Source organism: Cervus elaphus, chromosome 2, assembly GCF_910594005.1.
Source record: "Cervus elaphus chromosome 2, mCerEla1.1, whole genome shotgun sequence".
Classification (NCBI taxonomy): domain Eukaryota; kingdom Metazoa; phylum Chordata; class Mammalia; order Artiodactyla; family Cervidae; genus Cervus; species Cervus elaphus.
In genome coordinates, this window is record NC_057816.1 from 23146868 (window position 1) to 23168994 (window position 22127).

At 37.3% G+C, this 22127-nt stretch overlaps 1 protein-coding gene and 1 pseudogene across 1 annotated transcript; both read right to left on the minus strand.

Moving 5' to 3' along the window:
* Positions 1–1276: 1276 nt before the first annotated feature.
* On the minus strand, positions 1277–2212 carry LOC122705154. Its single transcript, XM_043920374.1, has one exon. The coding sequence runs from the start codon at positions 2210–2212 to the stop codon at positions 1277–1279; it is 936 nt and encodes a 311-aa protein (XP_043776309.1).
* A 6042-nt stretch (positions 2213–8254) lies between these two features.
* LOC122705160 lies at positions 8255–9186 on the minus strand (annotated as a pseudogene).
* Positions 9187–22127: the final 12941 nt, after the last annotated feature.

Consider the following 22127-nt stretch of genomic DNA (forward strand, 5'->3'; position numbering starts at 1 on the left):
AAGGGGAATACGTGTAAATCTATGGCTGATTCATATCAATGTATGACAAAACCCACTGAAATGTTGTGAAGTAATTAGCCTCCAACTAATAAAAAAATAAAAAAAAAATAAAAAAAGAAATAGCAATTGTTTATAACTTCCATGGCAAAAGTGCATGAACCTCATGAAAGTGATGCAACTTACATAATATTGGTTTATTATGAGCACTTGTTAACATAAATTTACTGTTGTACTTTAGTGGTAAGGTTGTGGTGGATGGACGCTCTGTGATCCTGTGGACTCTAGCCTGCAAGGCTCTTCTCTCCATGGGATTTCCCAGGCAAGAATACTGGAGTGGGTTGCCATTTCCCTCTCCGGGGTATCTTCCTCACCCAAGGACTGAACCCACATCCCCTGCATTGGCAACTGTATTCTTTACCACTGAACCACCAGGGAAGCCCTGTTACATAAATAGTATAGCACTAATGGTTTAAAGATAAAAATATATTGGGCAATTTTAATAAAAACGGTTGGTATTGAACATGATAATTTGAATCTCTTTGATAAGTCTTATCATAAGATTCTGTATTAACTCTGCATTTGGTCTTTTTGCTTGATCAACACAAGTTTGAAATATTTTGATTATTTTCATTAAATCAAATGAAATAAAAGTGAACATCACGTTGAAGAGATCTAGCAGAAAGAAATACAATCTCACAGGAAAAGTAGAAGCTTAATATGTAGAAGGAAATTATTGGGAAGACCTTACATTTACCCACAATTACCTGGGGGCAATAGATTATTTTGAGTAAACTCACAGTTCCTGAAGCCTGGTTCCATTCTAGCCTCTGTCTTTATTAAGTTTGGGACTATGGGCATTTACTCAAAGTAAACAAGTTTCAATTTATTCATCTTTCAAATGGAAACAATACTAGGGCTTGCTTTGAGAGATATAAATATTAAAGAAAGTTGTCTAATGTAAAGCACTTGCTATTTTATACTATCTCAATAATAATATATTATTACATTATGATCATCATATTCTTGTTATTTGTATTTTTTATATTGCACTGGAGTTTCTGTAATTCTCAAGAGTCTCTGACATTATTCTTGATATTTCTCCATACATAATCAATATAACACAAATTCAAAGGAACTAGCCTGGAAAGAATTTGGGAAATGTATTGTATGGGGAAATGATCCTGAATTTCCAAAAATTTGAACAATAAAACTAAAACATTGTATATCTCAGCAAAACAAACATTTATTTCTGATATGATACCAACATTGAGTTTATTCATCTGTATTTTCCAAGGTCCAGAATTTTGTTCAGGGCCAATTTGACGTCCTTATTCCGCAAACTGTAGATCAAAGGATTCAGCATGGGAACAATGCAGGTATAAAGCACAGAGGACACTTTCCCTTGGTCCATGGGGCTCACAGATGATGGCTGCAGGTACACGAATGCTGCAGATCCATAGAAAACAGCAACAGCCAAGATATGGGAACTGCAAGTGCTGAAGGCTTTGGACCTTCCCTCCGTGGAGTGGATGTGGAAGATTTTGTAGAGGATGTAGATGTAGGAGATAAGAACAGTCAAGGCAGGAATCAGGGCATTGAAAGAACTGCCGACTAGAGCCAATAACTCAGTGAAATAGATACTAGAACAGGATAGCTCCATGAGTGGAAAAACATCACAGAAATAATGGTTAATAATATTGGCCTTGCAGAAATAGAGTCTCAACATAAGGCAAGTATGGAATGTCGATTGAATGATGCACAAGATATAAACTGCTGCTGTGAGCTGGAAGCACCTATAATAAGACATGATAGCATTATAAAGCAAGGGGTTACAGATGGCAACATAGCGGTCATATGCCATTTCAGCCAATATATAGCACTCTGCAATAATAAAAAGAAGAAAGAAATAGAGCTGAGTCATACATTCAGGATAGGAGATGATATTTTTCTCTGTCACAAAGTTCACCAGCATTTTGGGGGTAATGACAGTGGACTGACAGAGATCAATAAGGGACAAGTTGCTGAGGAAATAGTACATGGGGGTTTTCAGGTGAGGACTGAGCCCAATCAGTGTGATCATGCCCAGATTCCCTACCACCGTGACCACATAGATTCCTAGGAAGAGGAGGAAAAGTGGCAGCTGGAGTTGTGGCTGTTCTGTGAGCCCAGCGAGGATGAACTCAGTCACTGAGGTGTGATTTCTAGGGTCCATTACCTTTTCCACAGGTTCTAAGTTTAAAAAACGAAACAAAAAAAAAAATCAGAAAATGAGTATATATTTGTGTGTGTGAGAGAGAGAGAGTGGTTTATGCATGTGTGTATGTTTGTGTGTATGAGAGAGAGGTAGAGAGTAATTCTATGGAGCTCATTCTTTATCTTTCAGCAGAGGACATACATAATGCAGGGATTTCTCCAGTATCTCTTGCTGCTACTCTAGGACAAACAGTGAATCTGGTTGAACTAGAAAAGAAATTATAAACATCAAGAAATTTACAAATAAGAAATTTCATAAAGTTTAAAAGAAACAACACTTTATGGATTTATAGAGTTTGTCAACATGAACATTTCTAGTATTATTTCTGAGTACTGTTCCTTCCTCCGAGTTTCTATATTTATATATCAATTTCATGTCTGTTGAATGGCATAGCATTCTCCTTTCTTTTATAATAATTAATAGTTGTATAGGCTTTCTATAATTAATACAGAGAGGATTCACAAGTCTGTGGAAAGTAGTTATATTAGTTGGGGCTGTCTTCTTTAGTAACATCTCAACTGAAAATATCTGAAATGTGATGACCAGTGTTATTCACCTGAGATCTGAAGATTTAATGTTCCAGTTTCTTCTCCCTGGACTTTTACCCCAGGGGACAGAAATGTAACTGCTTGGCAGACATCATGCTTATACCTCCATAGGTTTTTCCACCCCAGGAACCATTCTTCTTATTCTAATTTGGGTAATCTTAGGGGTGAGAGTACAATGCCCTAAGTACAAGTCACATACTCCACCACTGTGACTATGGCATCAGTGTACCAAGATTGATCTGTGCAATTTGGATTTCATGATTTAAATGGTGGAGGTGAGAAAATGATTCTGTTCTCCAAATCGTAAAATGCATTTGAACACAACACTAGGTGTTTGATATGCTGACCTTTTAAAAATATAGTCATGCATGTTGCATGTGCTCACAATAGAATTCAAAGATGGGAGAGATGTGGATGAGTAAAGTACATGCAAAATAAAATAAGTAATTTTAACGTCAATTCAATACTAGTCAACATTGTGATGTGCTTTCTAAAGACCAATATATCTTTAGTTAAGATTTGCAAAGGAAATGAGTAGGTTCTAGAACACAGAAATTCATATTAACACTCAAGTAGTATTTGGCTATTGTGTTCAGTTTGAAATAAAATACTGTGTGTGATACAGGTAAAGCTGAACAGTTTCATAAAAAAATGTCATCAAGAAATCAATTATTTTAAGATGGCTAAAACAACCAAGGATATTATTTTCTAGCAAGGCAAAAATTCATGTGGCAAAGGAAAGTTATCTCAATGTTCATCACATGGCAGTGAGAGGTACTGAACTTATTGTATACATTCAAGAGATTGGGTAAAATTAACTGCTTCAAACTGTGGGAAGAAATATTTGGTTTCACAGCAAAGACAAATATCCCTATCACCAGACGCACCCTAGCTGACTGTCATAAAAGTTGGAGCACAGACTGAATAACCATGTGCATATAGATGTTCTTTAAGGACACACCAAATGGGTAGTTGGATTAGATTACTTCTATTATCTTCGTTCTAATGGATCTTGATTGTGGTAGACAGTAGAGGACTGAAGCCTCAGATCGACCCCATTCTTGCTGTGTGATCTGGAGATAATATGTCTACTCTCCAACTTTCTGAAAAAACAGAAACACTAAAATCTACCTTCTGTGTAAATTCACAATACTGATTCCTATGAAATGTTTAGCACAGTCCCATACCCTTGGAAAGACCCTATTACTGTCATTGTTATTTGAATTTTAATCTATTGAGTTGCTTCCCATTTTAACTTTTGTTTCAGTGGCATTTTCATTCCTGCTATGATGGCTGGGATTTTTGTTTTTTTCTTTCCTCAAGACATTTTCTTGTTCCTCCTTTCTACCTAAATATATACAATGATACTGAAATTGGAAATTTTTACTCAATGTTAACTCTTAAATATCAATATTCTCAAAGGTCTCCAAATAAAGTTTGAATAAATTTCTGTCATTCAATGATTTTATTTCACCCAACAACAAAATATTTTATTTTTATGTCCCACCAGGTATCACATGATTTAACTATTGCACAAAACAGCATTTGGTAGAATCTCTTTTTTTTTTTGACTCATTATATTTCCTTATCTTCTCTCACACATTCCCAGTGAATCTGAAATAGCTAGGGCCCTTAAGTTAAGGACTTTAATAATGGAAACCCCAGTTAATAAGACCGTTTTCTATGTGCTGAGGATACCTTTCTCATGTTTACATTTAGTACATGCTTCATTCTGCATCAATTATTAGGAGTTACTTATTGGCTTTTCTTCTGTACTAGACTGTAAACTCAATACAGTGCTTGGCACAATGCCTTATATACAAATATCAATAAATATGATTTTTTAATAAAATTATTGAAAGGATTGTAGTAATAAGTTAACATAGACTCCAACACAAGTGAACAAAGCTCTCACACTGCCTGAGTGGAGGTGAGTAAACAAAGAAATACTGGCCAAAACTTTCTCCAGCGGGGACAGAGAGATGATAAGGGAACCTTAGCTCCTCAGGGAGTGTGAATATCAGAGTGAGGAGAGATAGAGACAGAAAAATAGCTACTCACATCAATTAGTGCACTGTGAGGGAGCTAGAACAGATGATCTAACTTTTTAAAGTCCAGGACTGGGATTCAGATACATCCCTCTTGCTCCCCAGTACACCAGTGCTCTGTATTCTTCTCCTTTATTTCTCTGAATGGAATAATGGTCTGGTGATGCAGGTGGATAGTTCTGAGTACTAACCTTGTAGGACTTCTTCTTGTAGTGTCATAACATAGAAGATACTGTTGTAAAAATTTTGAGTCACTGGTCCTGACTTCTGTTGAAGTCAATGGCCCTCTGCAAAGGGTGGTTGATATGAATGGTGATTTATACTCTAAGTATAGATGCTAAGAGTCAGATGAGGAACAGATAATGCTAATGATCTCCCATTAGGATCATATCCCACAAGTATCAACTCTTGGGATAAGTTGCAATTAGCAGTTCCCTTTTCTTCCTTTGACTCTCAGGTGTTTAATAGTGTCATATCATTGTAATTTATCATTTTTCGTTAGATTATAGGTTGAAAGCAAGGCTGTGATAGATCTTATTAGAACTCTGGTGAATTTCCTGTCAAGCTATATAAAAACTCAAAATTTTAGGAAATATTTAAGACGTGTATTAAAGGAACATTCTAAAGTGATTTCACTCAAGAGATAAACAAAAAATCAGAAAAAATCTTTGTGTGCAATAGTTGAATGATTTTTTTCTCACTGACCTATATTTAACTATATTTAGATACCATGAAACATTTATAAAATAGTAGTACTTGAAATATTTTAACATGCTAGGCTGCAGGAAGGTTTCAACTGGTTGCTGCCATTACCCCATGAAAAGTTCCTAACAAGTAGAATAAGTTAATGAATTTATCTAACTCTATAAATAAAAGAAATATTGAGGAATAATATAGAGATGTGTCACTTAATGTGAAACAATTTGCTTAACATATAGAGTAATAAAAAAAATCATGTCCTGGTTCAATGTGGCAATCTAGGAAGATCTACAGCTCTGACTGCAACAGTATATATAACTCCTATTTTTTTAATCTTTAAACTAAATTTATTGAACTATAGTTTACATGGATAATATTCTACATACTAAGAATTTCCTCAATGTCAATAAAAGTGAAGTTTTTTTCCAGTATAGGTATGGGAAACCATGGTATTTTAGACTGGAGTGTTCGAGTTTGTTATGCCCGATGTCCGAATCCCCGAGCGGGAAGAGAGAAGGCTTCCAAGACAATGCAACTCGCAAAAAAAGGGAAGTTTATTACTGACTCGAGCCAGGGCCTTCTGCCACAACCATCGCAGTGGTGCAGGGTCAGAAAGCCCTGAGCAGAGGCGATTACCCAAATTTATAAGGTATGCATAAGCGGTTAGTAGCTGGCTTAAGCGGATTGGTTACATGTTTGCAAAGCAATTTTATTGGTACAAACTTTCGCGGGCTTTTGTTCAAACTTAGGCATCCGCGGGCTTTTCAGCTCTCCCTTTGTTTCTTACTGGGCACATACTGATTGGCTGGCTCCAGGTTACCTGATGGGGGCGGGGAATTCCACCATTTCAGGGGAAACCCAAACCCAGGTCAGGGCCGCCTGCCAGCCCAGGCAGCCCCACAGAGTTCTAGGTACCACTGTATCTCCAGATTTGCTGTGTTGACCCATCAGAAAACAAATATGCATATTATTTTGAAAGGCATGTGTGTCATATGCTTGATAACCAAGAGTTTTGCTTCAAGGATTTTGGGTGTCTGACTTTATTCAGTGACTTAAGAAATCAGGTGTTCACAAGTTACCTTCCCTGCACTCGGGTTTTATACAGAAGGTACTCAAGTTCATGCTTCTAAATTTTTGTAGAGAAATAATTTAGGATGTCATCAGTTTTACTGCAGATTTTGAAGAACTCTTCAAACATAAATTTAATTACTTTTAACTTTTAAAAATCATATGTAGCTAATTGGAGAAAGTAATGAAAAAAGACAGTATGAAATATATATGGCCTACCATAAATTTTTTTTTCAATTATTTTTATTAATTGGAGGCTAATTACTTCACAACATTGCAGTGGGTTTTGTCATACATTGATATGAATTAGCCGTGGAGTTACATGTATTCCCCATCCTGATCCCCCTTCCCACCTCCCCCCCCTCCACCCGATTCCCCTGGGTCCTCCCAGTGCACCTGGCCCGAGCACCTGTCTCATGCATCCCACCTGGGCCGGTGATCTGTTTCACCATAGATAGTATACATGCTGTTCTCTCGAAACATCCCACCCTCGCCTTTTCCCACAGAGTCCAAAAATCTGTTCTGTACATCTGTGTCTCTTTTTCTGTTTTGCATATAGGGTTATCATTACCATCTTTCCAAATTCCATATATATGTGTTAGTATGCTGTAATGATCTTTATCTTTCTGGCTTACTTCACTCTGTATAATGGGCTCCAGTTTCATCCATCTCATTAGAACTGGTTCAAATGAATTCTTTTTAATGGTTGAGTAATATTCCATGGTGTATATGTACCACAGCTTCCTTATCCATTCATCTGCTGACGGACATCTAGGTTGCTTCCATGTCCTGGCTATTATAAATAGTGCTGCGATGAACATTCGGTGCATATGTCTCTTTCAGATCTGGTTTCCTCAGTGTGTATGCCCAAGAGTTACATTTCAATTATAATTTGAATCTCTTTAATGACTGTCTACTGTGAAACTCTGCAATAAATCTCCATCTTTGCAATTTTGCTTTGACCAACACAGTTTGAAAGATTTTGATTATTTTCATTTTATCAAAGGAAATAAAAGTGAAAATAGAATAGAAGATATCTAGAGAAAAGAAACACAATCTTATAGGAAAGTGATGATGCTTGACATATAGAAGAAAATTCTCAGGGAGGCATTGGACCTACTCACAATCTTCTTGTGCAAAAGTATCACTTATTATGTTTTCTCTATCATTTATTATGTTTGGGACCATGGCAAATACACAAGCGAAATAACATTCCATTTCTTCTTTACAAAGGAAAATAATACTAGAATTTGTCCTGAAGGAATATAGTAAATAAAGCTATCCATTTAAAGTACTGGGTGTAGTGCTTTACATTTTCTAAATCTTGGTAATATGCATTGCTGTGATTTTCACCATAATCATCATAAGCATTGCTGTTCTTCCTAGATATATTATTATTAAAAATAAAAGTAAGCTCCTTTAGCATTCAAGGTTTTTTTTTAAAAAATTCTATTATTGTATTTTTCCTTATATAATCATTGTAATGTATGTTCAAAGAAGTAGCCAGGAAGAGAATTTTGGAGATGAGTTATATAGAGAAGTATCAATAAATTTCCCAAAATTTGAGCAATATATCTAACACACTGCAGAGTCCAGCAAACCAAATGACTTCTATTACATCATGCTATTGATTCTATTCATATGCATTTTCCTCTTTCCAGAATTTTCTTCAGGACAAATCTGACATCCTTATTCCACAGACTGTAAATTAGAGGATTTAGCATGGGAACGATACAGGTATAAAACACAGAGGACACGTTCCCTTGATCCATGGAGCTCACAGATGATGGTTTCAGGTACATGAATGCTGCAGATCCAAAGAAAACAACAACAGCTAAGATGTGAGAGCTGCATGTACTGAAGGCTTTGGATCTGTCCTCAGTGGAGTGGATTTGGAGTCCTGGAGAGGATGAAGATGTAGGATGTAAGGATGATTAAGGCAGGAGTCAGGATGTTAAATGCACTCAAGACTCAAACCAATAATTCATTGATGAAGATGCTGGAACAGGATAGTTCCAAGAGTGGGAAGAGATCACAGAAATAATGGTTAATCACCTTGTTCTTGCAGAAAAGGAGTCTCAACATAAATCCTGTATGGATTGTGGATCCAATGATGGCCAAAATATAAACTCCCACTGTGAGGCAGAGGCAGATGTGGTAAGACATGATAACATTTTAAAGCAAGGGTTGTGGATGGCAACTTAGCAGTCATATGCCATTGCAGCCAACGTGTGCCACTCTGCAATAGCAAAAGTGCTGAAGAAGTAGAGCTGGGTCATGCATTCAGAGAAACAAATGATGTTCTGATTTGTCATAAAGTTTACCAGCATTTTGGGGGTAGTGACAGTGGACTGACTGAAGTCAATAAAGACAAATTGCTGAGGAAATAGTACACGGGAGTGTGCAGGTGAGAACTGAGCCCTATCAATGTAATCATGTCCAGGTTCCCCACCACCGTGACCACATAGATTCCTCGGAAGAGGAGGAAAAGTGACAGCTGGAGTTGTGGCTGTTCTGTGACCTCAGAGAGGATGAACTCAGTCACTGAAGAGTGACTTCCAGGGTCCATTATCCTGTCTGAGTTTCTAAGTATAAGAAGAGTAGATGAGTGTTCTTTTGTGCTCCCTTCTGTGTGTATGTACATGTTTATGTGTGAGGAAGAGTAATTCCGGGGATATCATTAATTTATCCCTCATCAGAAGAAGTTGATAATGTGGGAATCTCTTGAAAAACAATGATTCTTGTTGTACCAGAATAGAAATTATAGACTTCAAGGAAGTTATAATTAAGATATCAAATAACATTTTAAAAGAAGATACTGATTCTGGATTTTTAAAGTCATTCACAGCAAATGTGACTACTCTTATTTCTGAGGACTCTTTGTTTTCCTTTCATACCCTATGTGCCTATATTAATATAATGCATGTCAAATGGCCAGTATTTTCATTTCACTCAGAATAAATGATAGTAGGGTACGCTTTCTGTAAGTTGTAAACAAAGGTTACATAAGGCTGTGAAAAGTAGTTGTATTCGTCTGAGATATTTCTTACAGAAAATCCACTAAGAATTTCAGAAAAGTGAAAGTAGAAGTCACTCAGTCACATCCAACTCATTGTGACCCCATGGACGATACAGTCCATGGAGCTCTTCAGGCCAGAATACTGGAGTGGGTGGCCTGTCCATTCTCCAGGAGATCTTCTTAATCCAGGGATAAAACCCAGATCTCCTGCATCATGGGCAGATTCTTTCCCAACTGAACTTTCAGAGAAGCCCTAGAATTTCAGAAGGACTGGTCAACTATCAGCTTCTTTCCAGCTGAGATCTACTGCTTTAGAGCTCATCTTCTTCCAACACAGACCATGACCCAGGAGTTTAGAAACACAACTGCTTAGCAGGGATCATATTTATATCTCAACAGATTTTCCAAGTCCCAGAAAAACCCTGCTTCTATTTCTAATTTGAATACTCTAAGGGAAAATAATGGAATGGCATATATTTAAGTCATATATTCCACCACTCTGATCTTGGGAACAGTGCACTAAGAATGGTTTAGGCAATTTGAGCTTCATGGTTGAAGTACTGGCAGTCAAATAATTATTCATATTTCCAAAATACAATAATTGTTTTTGAAGACAAACACTTTTTTGCTGTGCTTTTTTGTGTCACTTATGCTGTGCTTTTTAAAATAATCATGCATTTTGCATATGTTCTCCATAGAATTCAAAGATGGTGGGGATATGAATTAGTAGAGCACATGCAAAATACAAGTAGAAATTTTAATTAATATTAGTCAACAGCTACATTAACTAGTTAGTGTATTTTTTTAAAAGACCAATATGTTTTTAGTTTAAATTTACAAAGATTAGTAGATTGCAGAAAGTGGAAACCCATGTTCCCACTTAATGCTCAAGCAATAGTTGGGTTAGTATGCTCACTTTGAGGTACAATACTTTATGTGATAGGGAAATACTGGACAACTTCAGAAACATGAACTAGAAATGTCATTTTAGAATGGCTGAAATAACTGAAGATGTTTTTTAGCAGAGCAAAACTGCACGTGGCACATGACAGTCATTGCACTGTTAAACATATGGACTTATTTTAGAGGTATATCTTTGTATGTCTTAAGAGATTAAAGTAAAACTAATTGCTTGAAACTGTAGGGAGAAATATTTGGTTTCACAACAAAGGTTTAACATTCCAATCACCAGACACACTGTGATTTTATAGTCAAAATGTTGTGGTCGGCTTGAGTGGTCAATTGCTTAGCAAAAATTGTTTAAAGATACAATCATATGGTTGGATTCAATTACCTTTAACATTTATTCCAGTTCCCAAAGTTCATGATTTCATAATTCCTTTTTTTAATTTCATAATTCTTAATTGTTATGATACTAAGTTAGACAGTAGTGAATTGAAATTTTAATTCAACCTCTTGCTTGCTGTGTGACCTGGGGATAATCCCTTCTACTCTCCAGATCTCTGAAAAACAAAAACTTAAATATCTGCTTTGTTTGAAAACTAAATTAAATGCTGCCTACTTGTTTCTTAGCATAGTTCCTGGTTCTTGGTAAGAGGGAGAATAAGATGGCAGAGGAGTAGGTGGATGTGGAGTACGTCTCTCTCCATGGATACATCAGGAATATGACTTCAGACAGAGTGCATGCAGAACATCAGCTAAGAGCAGACAGGAGTACCTGACCAGTGGTAAAGAATATATAGAATCATGCAAAACTTGGTAGGATGAAGGAACTAGGAGGAAAAACAGGAATGTTAGTAGGACTGCACCTGCCCTCTGCAGGTGGGGGAACTGAAGCAAGGGTCTGTTCCCCACATCGGGGAAGTTGTCTGAGTCAGAGGAGAAACATTTAAGGCTGAAAGTGAAACAGCTGATGTGTGGGAGCCTAATGGGATGAGAATAACAGTTCTTGCTGCAGTCATACATACCCCAGATGGGGATGCAGGTCCCCTAGAAGGGGAAGAAGCTGGGAGCTGGAGTTTAGGGACTGGGGAGCAATCCCAGGACAAGGGCTGCTGTTGACTGTGGAGAAATGGATCAAGGGGATGTGACAGAGGATATTGTGCTGGGAAATGACTGTGGAGGAAAGCCAAGCAGCCGTGGAAGCAAGGTGTTACTGCTGAGTCGCATAGGGGGCGAAGCCATCACCATAGTCTCTCTATCCCCACAGACCAGCATCCGCAGCTGAAAAATAGAGAGGCTGGCTCATCAAACCCCTCAGGCACTGAACTACGAGAGTAGGACCCTACCCAGGGTGCTCCTTTAAGTGTCTGACAGACTGAACAACAGAGAAGGACCTAGGCAAGGGAGCCCTCTAAGTGCCTGAGTGGGCAGAGCTACAGAGAAAGAGGCCTTCTGATCGCCAGCTATCAGAGGCTTTGAAAAAGACTCTGATAGGGCCATAACTCCTGCGGCAGAGGCAGTCCGTGTCCCTGCACACTTGGCGCCACCACGGTCCCTGCAAGCCAAGCAGAGGCACCACCTTCATGCCGAAACCTCACTGGGGCAGAGCTGCCACAGGCAAAAAAAGTCTTTCGTCTAAGCATGCAGGTCACATTGGTCATGTCTAGCTCTCCACGGCCCTGAGGACTGTGGTCTGCCAGGCCTCTCTATTGTGGGGGTGGGGGAGGTTCTCCAGGTAAGAATACTGGAGCGTGTTGGCCAATACTGGTTGCCATGCCCTTCTGGACCACTATATTTCCTGCTGCCCTAGCCGCCAACTCCCCTGAGTACCTGGTGCTGCCAGAACCCCTGCAGCCCAAGCAGCTGCACCACCTCCACACCTGCCCTCGCTGGGGCAGACCCAAGTCCTCCAGGACAGCCTCAGGAGCAACCCCCAGTGGACAGCCCATGTGCAGAGGTGGAAATGAAGCCACAGTTGAAACCTAGGGGGCAGTGTGGCTAAGGAAGAAGGCCCAAACCCTTCCTGCCAGTTGTACAAGCTGCAGATTAAATCCACATGCTCAACAAGGCAGACTCTGTGTCTGTGGACTATATAAAAGGACATTGAGGGCTCCCACAAAAGAAAACACGTTCATTCTGATAGCTGTGGACATTGGAGGCAACAATACACAGGAGTAGGACCAAATTACAATCTGAGTTGCTGCCACAGCAGGTCCAGAGACCAGCACAGTGTTGAAGGGCAACCTAGAAAGCTGCGGTGGACTGTGACTCCCAGCGAGGGAAAGGACTCTGACAGAAGTGACTCAAGGAAAACATTTATTATTCTTAAGTTATTCATTTCTTCTTTAGATTCTTTTCTGTTTTTTTTTTCCTTCCCACCCCCTCCCCGTTGTAATTGTCAATTTTATTGGCACTATGAAATCTAATTAAGTTTTTGAGCTTTTTTTTTCCTCAGCCACAAATGTTATTGTTATTATAATCCTCTGCCTCTACATTGGACTTTTGTAATTCTGTGGAGTTTTCCTTTTTTTTTTTTTCTTAATTTTTAATTTAATTTTTAATTTTTTAAAGTGTATTATTAGTTTTTATACATTTATTCTTTTGCTTTTCCTACTGCTCTTTTCCCCTTGCAGTTAATCTTTAATATATATAAATCTTCCTTATCTACTTCTATTTAACTTTGCATATATATTCTTTCTTTCATCTTTTTCTTTCTTTTCATCTCAGCATATTTGTTAGTTTTGCTTTCATTGCTTTATTCCCAACTTGGCACCTTGCTTTAGTTTTGTTTCCTAGTTTGTGCTTTAGTTAGATTTTCTCTTAACTGGTAGATATAATTTTTTATTTCCTTTGTTCACCATGTCAGTCTACTGTACTGTACTTTAGTTGGACTGTTTTGATATTGCTTATGGGTGTATATGTATATGTATATACTCCATTAATTTAATTATTATTTGCCTAATTTTGAAACTGCCATTTGTCTGGGAATGATGTTTCGTTTCTCACTTGGGGGTATTTGTTTTAATCTCACATAATGCCATAACAAAGCACTTGTGGAATCTTCATTCCTGACCAGAGATAAAGCCCTGAGCCTTTGGAGTGAGAGCACTAACTTCAAGACCCTAGACTACCAGAGAACTAACCCTAGGAAGTGTCAGATTGTGAGAACTCATACTAAGGAAACCTCTCGAATACAAGACCCAGCATCACCAAACCACCAGTAGCACCCTGTGCAGGACTCCTCATCTAAACAAAAAACAAAACAAAAATACAAACCCAACCATCAGCAGACAGGATTACCACTTCACTCAGCATTTGCCATCAGAGGATAAACAAACAAACAAAAAGAAAATTCAGTACAAATCTCGCCCTATACAAAGCTTACATAAACCACTGGATGAATTTAGGAGAGCAGAAACCAAAAGGAGAAAGAACTCAAACTTGAAGCCTGGGAAAAAGAGACATAAAATGCAATAAATTTAAAAAAATTTAATAAAAAGGCAGAGAAATACTACACAAATGAAGGAACAAACTAGACACAGAAGTCCAAATAAATGAAGAGTAAATAGGGAAAGAACCTGAACAAAGAATTCAGAATCATGATACCAAAGACGATCAAAAACCTTGAAAACAGAATGGAGAAAATACAAGAGTCAATCAACAAAGATATAGAAGAAATAAAGAATAAATGTACAGAGACAAACAACACAAATACTGGTTAAAAATACTCTCGAAGGAATCAATAGCAGAATATTTGAAGCAGAAGAACGAATTAGTAAGCTGGAAGATAATATGGTGGCAATAACTTCTGAAGAGCAGAATAAAGTAAAGAGAATGAAGAGAAATTTGGATAATCTCAGAGACCTCTGGGACAATATCAAACACAGCCATACTGGAATTATAGGGGTCCAAGAAGAAGAAGAGAAAAAGAAAGGGTATGAGAAAACTTCTGAAGAGATTATAGTTGAAAATTTTCCCAGGATGGAAAAGGACATACTCAATCAGTTCAAGAGGCACAAAGAATCCCATACAGGATAAACCCAGGAGAAACACACCAAGATACATGCTAATAAAACTACCAAAGAATAAACACAAAGAAAGAATATTAAAAGCTGCAAGGGAAAAGGAACAAGTAACATACAAAGGAAACCCCATATGTTTAACAGCTAATATTTCCACAGAAACTCTGCAGGGCAGAAGGGAATGTCAGGATATATTTAAAGTACTGAAAGGAAAAAGCTACAACTAAGATTACTCTACCCGGCAAAGATCTCATTCAAAATTGACGGAGAAATCAAAAGCTTTTCAGACAAACAAAAGTTAAGAGAATTCAGTAACAGCAAACCAGCTTTAAAATAAATGTTAAAGGGACTTAAATAGTCAAGAAATACAAGAGAAGAAAAAGAGCCACAAAATCAACCCCAAATACTTAAGAAAATGGCAATAGGAACATATTTATCAACAATTATTTTAAATATAAATGGATTAAATGTTCCAAACAAAAGACACAGACTGGTTGAATGGATACAAAAATAAGACCAATACATATGCTGTCCACAAGAAACCCACCACACACCAAAAGACACTTATAGACTGAAAGTGAAAGGATGGAAAAATATATTCCATGTAAATGGGAAGCAAAAGAAAGCTGGAGTAGCCATCTTCATATCAGACAAAATAGACTGTAAAATAAAGATTACAAGATATAAGGAAGGACATTACATGATAATAAAGTGACCAACCCAAGAGGAAGACATAACAATTGTAAATATCTATGCACCCACAGGACTGCGAAAAGGTCAGTTTTCATACCATCCCAAAGAAAGGACATCCCAAAGAATGCTCAAACTACTGCACAATTGCACTCATCTCACACGCTAGTAAAGTAATGCTCAAAATTCTCCAAGCCAGGCTTCAGCAATACGTGAACCGAGAACATCCAGATGTTCAAGCTGGTTTTTGAAAAGGCAGAGGAACCAGAGATCAAATTGCCAACATCCACTGGATCATTGAAAAAGCAAGAGAGTTCCAGAAAAACATCTATTTCTACTTTATTGACTATGCCAAAACCTTTGACTGTGTGGATCACAATAAACTGTGGAAAATTCTGAAAGAGATGGGAATACCAGGCCACCTGACCTGCCTCTTGAAAAACCTGTGTGCAGGTCAGGAAGCAACAGTTAGAACTGGACGTGGAACAACAGACTGGTTCCAAATAGGAAAAGGAGTACGTCAAGGCTGTATATTGTCACCCTGCTTTTTTAACTTCTATGCAGAGTACATCATGAGAAATGCTGGGCTGGAGGAAGCACAAGCTGGAATCAAGATTGCCAGGAGAAATATCAATAATCTCAGATATGCAGATGACACCACTCTTAAGGCAGAAAGTGAAGAGAACCTAAAAAGCCTGTTGATGAAAGTGAAAGAGGAGAGTGAAAAAGTGGGCTTAAAGCTTAACATTCGGAAAACTAAGATCACGGCATCTGGTCCAATCACTTCATGGCAAATATATGGGTAAACAGTGGAAGCAGTGTCAGACTTTATTTTTGGGGCACTCCGAAATCACTGCAGATGGTGATTGCAGCCATGAAATTAAAAGACACTTACTCCTTGGAAGGAAAGTTATGACCAACCTAGACAGCATATTAAAAAGCAGAGCCATTACTTTGCAAACAAAGGTCCGTCTAGTCAAGGCTATGGTTTTTCCAGTGGTCATGTATAGATGTGAGAGTTGGACTGTGAAGAAAGCTGAGTGCTGAAAAATTGATGCTTTTGAACTGTGTTGTTGGAGAAGACTCTTGAGAGTCCCTTGGACAGCAAGGAAATCCAACCAGTCCGTCCTTAAGGAGATCAGTCCTGAGTGTTCATTGGAAGGACTGATGCAGAAGCTGAAACTCCAATACTTTGGTCACCTCATGCGTAGAGTTGACTCATTGGAAAAGACCCTGATGCTGGGAGGGATTGGGGGCAGGAAGAGAAGGGGATGACAGAGGATGAGATGGTTGGATGGCATCACCGACTTGATGGACATGAGTCTGAGTAAACTCCGAGAATTGGTGATGGACAGGGAGGCCTGGCGCGCTGCGATTCATGGGGTCGCAAAGAGTCGGACACGACTGAGCAACTGAACTGAACTGAACTGAACTGATGAACCCAACATAGAAGCACCTCAATACATAAGACAAACACTAACAGAGATAAAAGGAGTAATTGAAAGTAACACAAAAATGGTAGGAGACTTTAACAGCCCACTCACACCAATGGACAGATCATCAAAACAGAAAATTCATTAGGAAACACGTCTTAAATGATACATTAAATGAGAAGAATCTCATTAATATGTTAGGACATTCTATCCAAATGCTGAAGAATACACTTTCTCAAGTGCACATGCAACATTCTTCAATATAGATCACATATTGGGTCACAAATCAAGCCTCAATAAATTTAAGAAAATTGAGATCATGTCAAGCATCTTCTCCAACCACAGTGCTATGAGACTAGATATCAATAACAAGGAAAAAAAGAAAACTGTAAAAAGCACAAACACATGGAGATTAAACAATATGTTTCTAAATAGTCAATAGATTACTGAAGTAATCAAAAGGGAAATCAAAAAGTTTCTAGAAACAAATGACAATAAAAACATGACAGCTCAAAACGTATGCAGCAAAAACAGTTCTAAGAGGGAAGTTTATAGCAATACAGTCCTACCTCAAGAAACAAGAAAAACATAGAATAGACAACCTAATTCTACAGCTAAAACAACTAGAAAAAGAACAACCACAGCAACAACAACAAAAACAAAATTAGTAGAAGGAAAGTAATCATAAAGATCAGAGCAAAAATAAATGAAAAAAAATGAAAGAAACAATAGTAAAGATTAATAAAACTATAAGCTGGTTCTTTGAGAAGATAAACAAAATTGACAAGTCTTTAGCCAGACTCATCAAGACAAAAGGAGAGAAGACTCCATTCAATAAAATTAGAAATGGAAAAGGGGAGGTTACAACAGGCAATGCAGAAATAAAAATGATTATAAGAGACTATTATGAAGAACTATATGGCAATAAAATGGATAACCTGGAAGAAATGGACAGATTCTTAGAAAAGTTCAATCTTCCAAGACTGAACCAGGAATAAATAGAAATTATGAGCAACCCAATTACAAGCACTGAAATTGAAGTTGTGATCAAAAATCTCCCAAAAAACAAAAGCCCAGGACCAGATGGCTTCACGGGAGGATTCTACAAAACATTTAGAGAAGAGCTGCTGCCTATCCTACTAAAACTCCTTCGAAAAATTGCAGAGGAAGGAACACTTCCAAACTCATTCTTCACGGCCACCATCACCCTGATACCAAAGCCAGATAACCCCCACCCAATATAAAAAAGAAAACTACAGGCCAATATCACTGATGAACATAGATGCAAAATCCTCAACAAAATTTTAGCAAACAAAATTCAGCAACACATCAAAAAGTTCATACACGATGATGAAGTTGGGTTTATTCAAGGGATACAAGGATTCTTCAATATACACAAATCAATCAGTATGATACCCAATATTAACAAATTGAAAGATTAAAAACCATATGATAATCTCAATAGATGCAGCAAAAGCCTTTGACAAAATTAGCACCCATTAATGATTAAAACTCTTCACAAAATGGTCAGAGAAGGAGCCTATCTCAAAATAGTAAATAAGCTGAAATTACTGTAATAAGCCTTTCTGCAAATATTATTCTCTGGTGAAAAACTGAAAGCATTCCACCTAAGATCAGGAACAAGTCAAGGGTGTCCACTTTCCCACTATTATTCAACATAGTTTTGGAAGTCATAGCTGTAGCAATCAGGGAATAAAGATTAGTAAAACGAATCCAGATCAGAAAAGAAAAAGTAAAGGTCTCACTGTTTGCACATATCATGATACTGAACATTGAAAACCCTAAAGGTAGTATCAGAAAATTGCTAGAGCTAATCAGTGAATTTAGCAAAGTTGCAGGATACAAAATACACAGAAATCATTTGCATTTCTATATATATATATATACTAACAATGAAAAATCAGAAAGACAAATTAAGGAATCAATCACATTCACCATTGCAACAAAAAGAATTAAATATCTAGGAATAAACTTGCCTAATGTGATAAAAGAACTATACACTCTAAATTATGAGACACTGATGAAAGAAATCCAAGAAGTCATAAAGACATGAAGAGATATTCCATGTTCCTCAGTAGGAAGAATCAATATTGTTAAAATAGCTACTACCAAATGCAATCTATGGATGCAATGTGATACCTATCAAAGTACTGAAGACATTTTTCACAGAACTAGAACAAAAATTTCACAATTCATATGGAAACACAAAAGACCCTGAATAGCAAAAGCAGTCTTGAGAAAGAAGAATGCAGCTAGAGGAATCAACCTTCCTGACTTCAGATTATACTAAGAAGCTACAGTCATCAAGACAGTATGGTACTGGCACAAAATCAGAAATACAGACCAATGGAATAAGGCAGAAAGCCCAGAAATAAACCCATGCACATACAGGTAACTTATTTTTGGCAAAGGAGGCAAGAATATACAATAGGGCAATGACAGCCTCTTCAATAAATGGTGCTGGGAAACCTGGACAGCTAAATGTAAAAGAATGAAATTTAGAACACTTTCTAACACCACACATGAAGATAAAAGTTAAAATGGATTAAAGACCTAAAGGTAACACCAGAAACTATAAAACTCTTAGAGAAAAACATAGGCAGAACACTTGATGACATAAACCAAAGCAAGATCCTCCATGAACCACCTCCTAAAGTAATGGAAATAAAAACAAAAGTAAACAAGTGGGACGAGATTAAACTTAAAACATTTTGCATAACAAAGGAAACTACAGGCAAGGTGAAAAGGCAACCCTCAGAATGGGAGAAAATAATAGTAAATGACAAAGGATTCATTTCTAAAATATGCAAACAGCTCATACAACTCAATAGCAGAAGAAAAAAAAAAAAAAAGTGGGGAAAAGACCTAATCAGACATTTCTCCAAAGAAGGCATACAGATGGCTACCTAACTCATGAAAAGAAGCTTAACATCGCTCATTATTTGTGAAATACAAATCAAAAGTACAGTGAAATATCACCTCACACCAGTCAGAATGACCATTATAAAAAAGTATACAAACAATAAACGCTGAAGAGGGTGTGGACAAAAGGGAATGCTCTTGCACTGTTGGTGGGAATGTAATTTGATACAGCCACTATGGAAGATGGTATGGAGATTCCTTAAAAACACTAGGAATAAAACCACCATATGACCCAGCAATCCCACTCCTAGGCATATTCCCTGAAGAAACCAAAATTGAAAAAGACACAAGTATCCCATTGTTCATTGCAGTACTATTTCCGAAGCAACCTAGATGTCCATTGACAGATGAATGGATAAAGAAATTGTGGTATATATATACACATTGGAATATTACTCAGCCATTAAATGAAATGCATTTGAGTCAGTTCTAATGAGTTGGATGAACTTAGAGCCTGTTATATAGAGTGAAGTAAGTCAGAAAGAGAAAGATAAATGTCATATTCTAACACATGTATACAGAATCTAGAAAAATGGCATAGAAGAATGCATTTACAGGGAAGCAGTGGAGAAACAGACATAGAGAATAGACTTATGGACATGGGCAGAAGGGAGGAGAGGGGGAGATGTATGGAAAGAGTAACATGGAAACTTGCATTACCTTATGTGAAATAGATAGCCAATGGGAATTTGATGTATGACTCAGGAAACTCAAACAGGGTCTCTGTATCAATCTAGAAGGTTGGGATGAGGAGGGAGATTCAAAAGGGAGGAGATATATGTATACCTTTGGCTGATTTATGTTGAGTTTGACAGGAAACAACAAAATTCTATAAAGCAATTATCTTTCAATTAAAAATAAATAAAAGGAAAAAAAGAAGTAATTGGATATTCAGATATTCCTACCTCTCCATGTAGTAAGTTAACTGCCGCCATTATCACCCAGTAAAATCTAGAGATTTATTCCTTAAAAAGGCTCAAACACTCTCCAATTTAGGCGATCACCTGCATATTTGAGGGAGGCTTTACCAAACTGAAAACCGGGCATGAAAGTAGAAATTTAAGGAATGTTAACATCATTAACCTTCTTCCTCCTCTAAGAAACTGTTGAACATACAGAGAAGAACTTACAAAAGCTGGAGAAGAAGTCAGAGGAAAATCTGGGCTAGTCTGGGGAATAAAAAGAAAAACAAGAAAGAATATGGAAATAAAAGCAATCATTAGCAAGATGGATTCACTATGATTAGAGCTTTAATGGTATTAATAAGGTACCACAAGAATATTGATCCCACCTAATTTATGTTGAAAATCATACAGGTATGAATTAGGGATGGAGAACAGGAAGAGAAAGATGGATATTTGTGTGTGTTTGTGTGTGTGTGTTTCAATGAGCATTTGTATAGTGATGATGAGCAGGTGACAGTGGTACCTATTGTCAAATTCCATAGGGATCCACATTAGAAAACTCTTAGAGTAATTGAAATTTGAGATGAAGAGACACTGCAGAAGCTATGTAAGTGAGAAGAAAGGCCAAAAATTTCAAGGAGATGGATTCTCTGATTCTTGAAGACTAGATGAAAATGATGAGTGAGAACTGCTAATGCTAATTCATGGATTCGTTGTTTGGAGATAGGTGAAAAGAGCTTTGAAAAGTATAACCCAGAAGACCAGCAGAGGAAACTAAGAAAATGCTGAATTCAATTTGGGGTACATTGAGCTGGAGGGATAAAAGTAGAAGTAAGAGAATTGTCTCAAAGGCCATTATATTAGAAGACCAGGTATAAATAAACATCGGTCAACAATTCTTAAACACAGGTTTTTGCTACTGAGGGAACATATGACAGTGTCTGGAGAACATTTTCATTTTCACAATTGGTGATTGGGAGACACTAATGGGTTGCAGAAAGGGATGCTTTGCATCCTGTAATACACAGAATCATCCCCCCAAAATTATCCAGACCAAAATGTCAGTAGTGCCAGATTTCATTCGAGCCAAGCTGAGAAATCCTGATATTATGAATACAGTTGGGGAGAAGTACCAACATTTCTCAATCTCTTATTACATGTTAGCTGTGTTCCTAACACTCTGGGTGACATAACTCATTTAACCCTCAAAATGGTCCTATGAGATGGCTCACTTGCAAGTCTCATTTTATAGATATACATCTATCTATCTATCTGTCATCTATCTATCTATCTACCTATCGCTCTCTCTCTCTCTCTCTCTATATATATATATATAGATACAATCTGTCTGATCCTCGCATATATGCAAGGATCAGACAGATTATATCATTGTCTATAGTCCCACAATTAAGAAGTTTAACTTCAAGAATTAAACTTTAGGGGCACACCAATAGTCTCATAACCATTTCGTTTCTTTACAGAGATGAAATCCATAAGCACAGAAGATGCTAAAACTATAATATACTGTCTCACTAATGCAGTCCCAGAGACTCTAGGAAAGTGCTAACAATGGCAAGTAATCATGCCCTAGATGT